We start from the raw sequence: 6,402 nt of genomic DNA on the forward strand, positions 1-6,402 counted from the left end.
GCTCCCACGGCCCCGTCTCGCTGGGGGCTGCTGTGGGCCATTTCGGCTGGGGACAGAGGCTGGATCCACCTCGTACTGCGCTCTGGTTGCCCTCCCTGCCCCGCTGGACCCAGCGCTGAGCAGCCTCATCCTGCCCGGGGAAGGGCGGGAATACCGAAGCATTTCTAGGAAACGGTTCCTTTGATTCCTCAGCAGCTGCCTTGGAGGGAGGGAGTTCACCTCCCCCTGCAAGTGCTGCAGAGCTGTCATGGGTGAGGGGGGTTTCTCTAAGGACCTGGCTGACGCTCGTGCCCTCCGCCTCCCCGTCAGTGCCAGCAGTTCGAGGTCTGTGCTCATGGCAATTCCAAACGGTGCCAACGTCTGTCTCGGCTGTGGAGCCTGCACCGCCCTGTCTTGCAGCCTGCCCCTTCTTGCCTGCTGCAGAGGGAGTGTGGACATGCCATGTGAAGCTCTCCCGAGGCTATAAATAGTCCTGCTCCATCTCCGTGAGTCATGTGTTGGGGCTGGCGGCGCCGGGCTCTGAGCACACCGCTCGTGCGTACAGGATATCCTTCCCGAGCCGCGCTGCTCTTCCAGGCTGCCCCTGCTCAGACATCCTGCGCGCATCCTGGCTTCTACTTCGTGGGCCCGTTAAGGGCCCCTGCAATAACAGCTGCTGGAAGCCGCTCCGTGCCCTCCCTTAGACACTGCATGAAGCCTGGAAGAACTCCCAGTTTGCCAGAACACTCATCTCCCAGGACAGAGAACGTAGTGAACCTGGGGCCCGCCTCTTTCTCTCCCCATGTGAAAGGCTGCCGGACTGCAGCTTTCCGAGGGAGCACCGAGCGTTTGTTCCCATTGCAGGAACTGCCAGAGCTCTTGCGAGAGGCGCCAGGCTCTTGGGGGGCGCGTTTCTGGCTGCACACCACATTGCTGCCCGCAGCTCGGCTGTGGCCAGGGTGAGCGTGGCTCCGGGGCACAAGAGCTAAGTGGCAGGGAGGCTGCCCCCGAACGCTTCTTAGTGCCCCAGCCCAACGACTTTTCTGCTACAAGAATGAACCGAGCGTCATTGCAGGCACGGTCAGGGCTCAGCTGAACTCGTGCTGCTGGGGATGGTCCCGTTGGTGCATCTTTGCCTCCTGGTCTAATGCAGCTCCTGCCAGTGCCAGTGTCCGGCCCAGGCTCAGTTGTGTTTGCTGTTGTGTTTAGTGCTGCCCGTGACGGTCAGCGGAGCAGCAGCGCTGTGCTGGGTGAAGAGCAGTTTCTCTCATTTTCCGACTAACTGGCTGATTCCTTCACAGACGTGGTGGAGAAGGATCCGGACGGGGACTGCAGAAGACTGGCCCTGCAGAGCCTGCTGCTAATGGAGAACCTGAAGAAGAAACTCACAGCTGTCCCTTCCTAGCCAGAGGGTGGAAGAAGGGACCGTTACCTCCTGCTCTGGCCAGCTGGATGTGTGTAGGTGCTGCTGGGCCTCAGCAGTCACCTGGCTGGAGAAGAGGAAGAAGGGGGAAGGGCGCCGAGCTGCAAGCCAGCAAACCTGACTTGACATCTGGACTTTGTAGTGGAGGCCAATTGAGTGAGCTGTCGCTATCCGGTACGGGGTGTACAGATGCAGGAAGGTAGGCGAGCGCTGCCGTCCTCCCCGCACCGCCCAGCTGGCTATTTATAACCTTGGCAGGTTTGAGCGCTCTGCTAAAAATACAGGGAAGGTCTCACAGCAGACTTCTCGTCAGAAAAATGGGGCTGGAGAGGGCCGCGTACCTCCCGGGCTACATCTGTGACGTGCCCGTAAAGAAGTCTGCCGTGTCCTCCAGCAGCCAGCGTTCGGCGGGACAGTTACTGGTCTGCTGTCGGCAGGGTTGGCCAGGGTAGGGAGCCTCTGCTGAGGAGGAGTGCGGCACAAACAGCTCCTCTGACCTGCTGACAGTGTGCCAGACCTTAAAGGCTTGAGCTAGAGCTAGGCTGCGGGCTGGACGAACACAGCAGGAGTTCTTTTTGTATCATCTCAGAAATAAGTTCCTATTAAAGGATAACTAACATCTGGATTTTGGCCTTAAAATTTCCCCCCACCCTTCTTCTCTGTAAGCAAACAATAGGAAGAAGAAAAACCATTCCAAGCCGCAGGGCTGGTTGGTGTGTAACATGAGAGTGACTTAATAAACACAGCTCCCAGGGGCAGCGTGACCGGCTTAAAGGTGAGGAGAACCTGGGTTGCTCTCCTTGGCTTCACTGCTCATGGTCCTGCTTGTGCCGGGGAAGAAATCTGCATCCTACAACCTGGCTAGTGCAGAGAGCTCGACAGAACTGGTGGCTGGAAACGAAAGAAGCTTCCCCGCCTCAAGGCGACCCAGCTTGAGCAGGCGCAGAGGTCCCTCCCACCCCTCCTGCTCTGTGAGCCTGAGGTTTAGTCCAGAGCGCTGTAAATGGTGGCTCTCACCTGCGTGACCCTGTGATGGGTTTAAACACAAAAGCCTGGGGCTGGGGGAGGCCTCCCTCCCTTCCGCAGCGGGGGAGAGGTTTGACTTTACCCAGCGCTGGCAGCGGGGACAGATTGTTTTCAGAAGTTCTGACTTCTAACCGATGACGTAGTGGGCACCTTGGCAGGTCAGAGGGGTACTGGAAAACATGTCAGCTCAGGAGTGCCCACCCCAGTTACTCCACTCTTTCTGCACTGGGGTTATAAATGCAGTTCTAGTTGGGTTTTTCCCCGCCTCGAATTTATTAAAATATGAAACCCAGCTTTATTACAGGTGAATCTTCATGTGCAGTGTTTGAGACACTCAATTAACTTCAACACTGATGCTTGTACAGTCAAGCAGGAAGAATAAATGTCTTCATTAAGACATAACAACCAAATATATAACAACCAACATGTAACAACCAGAAAGCCTCGTCACAGCAGCGTGGCGACTGATGCACACCCCCAGTGAGGCCAGGGTAAGTGACCTGGCGTTAAAGCCAGCTTCACTGTGGGTATGTGAAGGTTGTCAGGCGTCCTCTGCTTTGTCAGCCACTTCCTCTTCCAACTCCTCTTCCACCTCCTCATTCTCCACGCTGCTGCAGTGACTTTGCTCTGCGACCCAGGTCTGGCTCAGGGGAATGCCTGTGCCTCGGAGAACTGCCTCGATGGTCTGCTGAGTCACGTAGCGCCTCAGGCTCCGGGCGGGGATTCTCCTCTGCATCTCCTCCAGGTACTGGTACGCCTAAAGGAACACACAGAGGTCACTGCTGGGGGGACTGAACTGCTCCGGAGTCCCGGCAAGAGGGCGGAAAGCTTCTGCCCTTGGTGCGGCGGCGAGCTCGGAGGGGAGCTGGGTGCCGAAGGGTGCTGACGCTTAGCCAGGAGGTATAGCCTGGGATCATCTGCCAAGGTGTCATGTCAAATCAGCCTTTTCCTGGTTAAAATCGGGGCTTGGGGGATGGATTGCAGTCCCCTGGTAGCTGGACCACTGTGAAAACAGCTGTCACGTTAAACTGCAGTTTATCAGCCCAGCTGGAGAAGTGAGCACCTGGCATCCCCCTGTTCCGTACTAAAGCAGGCCCCAGCTCAGGCCAGACGCCTGCGTGCGGCACCGCTGCCCTGGAGGAGCCATCCACCATTTCCTCAAACCTCAAACTCCTGCGATTCTACAGCTGCTGCTGGTCAGCTGGGAAGTGATGTGCCGGGTACTGGCTGTGACCCGCACCCAGGCAGAGCTTGGGATGTTGAACCTGGGCACCGGAGATGTTTATGACTCCAGCACTGCTTACGCTCTATGTCCCCTGAGCTTTCTCACTCTCTTCAGTGAAACGGAATGAAAAATACATTCATGTGGGTATAGCTGCTGTGGCCTCCCCCAGCCGCCCCTGCTGAGCAGGTCAGCTCCTGTAACAGAGCGAGGATGGAACATTCCTGGGTGTGGGGTGTGCTGGTGCATTTAAAACACGGGACAACTTACAGGGAAACTTACCACGTGGAATTCCCCCACTTGTAGGTAATGTTCCACCAGAAACCCCAGGACGTCGCCGTGCCAGAGGGCGGTGTCAAACTCCAGTTCAGTCAGGAGGAGTTCGCACTGTCTCACTGCTTCCTGGGCATCTTCGGGGTAGACTCTAGGGAAGAGCAAAAGGACACTGTGACCAGTCTGGGGGAGAGCATTTGGCTTGTCCTGTGGAGCTCGGGGAAGAGGCTTTGACTGCGCTGCGTTCCCACGTCGCCCCTAGCAGGGCTGCGCGCTCCTTGGCCAATGCCGTTGCTCGTGGTTCACGTTACCTTTTCACCCGTAACATCAACAGCACTTTTAAACATCCCTTTTCGAAGCAGCTGTTGATTAAACTGTAGCTCCTGGCACAACTCGGCCTCTTGTGCGCTGGTGCTGCCCTGAGTTCAGGTGCTCTGAGCGCTGCTGCTTACCTCCGGGCGTGGATGAACCGCTTGATGAGGGCCATCTTGCTCTGCAGCTGCGCTAGTCTGCTCTCCTGTCCCAGCGGGCTCCCAGCCTCCACCTTCGAAAGGCACTTGCACGCCTCCACCAGCGCTCCGTGGGCTTTCTCGTAGTTCTGGTACTCATAGATTTCTTCCTGCGCGAGGAGAGACGAGGCGAAAGGCTTGCTGCAGAGCTCACAAACCAAACACCCGCAGGAAGGGGGACGTACCTGCGCACATGCGTCGTAGAAACTTGCCAGCTGGTCGAGGGCACTCGCTTTAGTATAGAAGCTGATGATGTGCTTCATAATCTCGGGGTCCTTCCGCCAGTCCAGTGACTGAAGATAGTTGGCTGCCATGATGTAAATCTCCCTCTGTCTGGAAACTCTTGCAAAGAAGACAATTTTGTCGGTATCTCCGGATCTCAGCAGGGCCTTCATAGCCTAGCAAGGGAAAGGGGGCATGGAGCAAGGGGGGGGATACCACTGTGAACGCAAACGCTGGGGCTGTGCTAAGGGGCTGGGCAGCCTCCCCGGGCAGCCTGCTGCGCAAAGAGTCTTCCCAGATTTACTCCTCAAGGCGCCCTTGTTTTGAGAGATCTTAGGAAGGTAAGAGGCTCGCCCTCTTTGGCTTTTCTCCCCACGTATCCAGGCTGACCTTTAACTTGTTTCCTGCCTGCGTGTACTTCTTGGCTGCCATGTGGTAACTGCCTTGTCTCATGCAGCAGTCGGCAATTTGCTCCAGCAGCTCTTGCTGAGACTCCTCCGAGAGGAACTTGGAGTCCTTAGAGACTGTCATCTTCTCAGCCATCTCCTCTGTGATGGTCAGGTTCTGCTGCACACAAAGCTGCACAGCGTCGTGGTACTAAGGGAAATGAGAAAGCAGTGAGAGGTGGCAGACAGAACAATGGTGATACCTACAGAAATCAGCTATGGGAGGACACAGATGCTCGCTGGAACGTGGTTGTGTAGTTCAGCATCCCGCCATCACCTCCCGTTCAAGTACACGCTGCCTCATGTTGTTCGCTGAGAACACGTTTGTTCTTCCGTGGAGGCCACCGTGTCTCACCTGCCCCCTCAGAGGACACTTGTGTGGCACAAAAGAGTCACCCGTTTTGTCTCTTTGAACAGGACGTTCTCGGAGACAGACGTGTCAGGTTCCTTAGTTGGGTTGGGTGTACTGAGGTTTTCAGCAAACACAAATACAATAAATACAGGCGTCTGAAAGGTTTTACATTTTGCTGCTTCCCATGCAGGAACAAGTTATGAGGAGGGGAGACAATACAGACCCATAAACGGGCTGCTGTGCCCTCGGAAGACAGTCGGCCCTGGGAGCCCCCTGGCGAGGAGTGGGTACGTACTGCTGAGGAACCCGGCGCTTTGGTGGGGCTGAGCTGCCAGCACAGTAACGAGGGCAAGGAACCAGTGCTTAGGGGTCCAGGTGTGAAAGGAAGCGCCTTAACCTCGCAGCTGGTATCACCAGAGGGGCAGCACTGGGCTTTTTGACTGATGATGTTACCACTTCCCGGTCTCCAAATATTTTAGTTTAGAGAATAGGAGTTTTTCTTTTTCCAGGGGTGTGAAATCTGTAGGTTTTACGCTATTTATAAATGGGATCAAAGTCAGGAATCCATTTCTAGAGTTGAGCCAGTGAGCCACCACCCCTTGAGCCGCTGGCAGGAGAGGAAACGTTAAACCTTACAAATGTCTCTGCGTCTCCGTTTACCAGCAAAGCTCTGCGTCTGTGTGTGCACGTCCCCCGCCGGGCACGCAGGGCCCAGCGATGCGGGCGCTTACCTTGCGGGCTTTTAGCAGCAGCTCCATGGCCTTCTCGTACTGAGCGTGGTCAATGAAAAAGCCAGAGCAGCGGGCCAGCAGGGCCGGGTCTGACTTCTCGTCCAGGTCCTCCGCAATCAGCTGCAGGGCCCTGAACTGCTGGGTGGTGAAGGCCAGCTCCAGCGCTTTGGAGAAGTGGCCTGCCTGCGAGGAGCAGGGTGAGGCAGGAGACCTGGCTGA

The 6,402-nt window shown here is 56.4% G+C and overlaps 2 protein-coding genes across 2 annotated transcripts in view; one reads left to right on the forward strand and one right to left on the reverse strand.

Moving 5' to 3' along the window:
* The window catches only part of TELO2 (telomere maintenance 2), a gene marked incomplete at its 5' end in the record, with an annotated part of 17,413 nt that extends 15,787 nt beyond the window's left edge, over positions 1-1,626 (forward strand). The window contains one exon of the mRNA XM_010136301.1: positions 1,281-1,626. Coding sequence (XP_010134603.1) covers positions 1,281-1,384 — 104 coding nt within the window. The remainder of the gene's footprint in view (positions 1-1,280) is intronic.
* A 1,343-nt stretch (positions 1,627-2,969) lies between these two features.
* The window catches only part of IFT140 (intraflagellar transport 140), a 77,867-nt gene continuing 74,434 nt past the window's right edge, over positions 2,970-6,402 (reverse strand). Inside the window, exons 24-29 of the mRNA XM_010136302.1 lie at positions 6,184-6,366; positions 5,045-5,251; positions 4,614-4,830; positions 4,376-4,538; positions 3,933-4,074; positions 2,970-3,185 (exon numbers count right to left, since the gene is read on the reverse strand). Of these exons, the coding sequence (XP_010134604.1) occupies positions 2,970-3,185; positions 3,933-4,074; positions 4,376-4,538; positions 4,614-4,830; positions 5,045-5,251; positions 6,184-6,366 (1,128 nt within the window). The remainder of the gene's footprint in view (positions 3,186-3,932; positions 4,075-4,375; positions 4,539-4,613; positions 4,831-5,044; positions 5,252-6,183; positions 6,367-6,402) is intronic.

Source organism: Buceros rhinoceros, unplaced genomic scaffold (genome assembly GCF_000710305.1).
Source record: "Buceros rhinoceros silvestris isolate BGI_N320 unplaced genomic scaffold, ASM71030v1 scaffold6695, whole genome shotgun sequence".
Classification (NCBI taxonomy): domain Eukaryota; kingdom Metazoa; phylum Chordata; class Aves; order Bucerotiformes; family Bucerotidae; genus Buceros; species Buceros rhinoceros.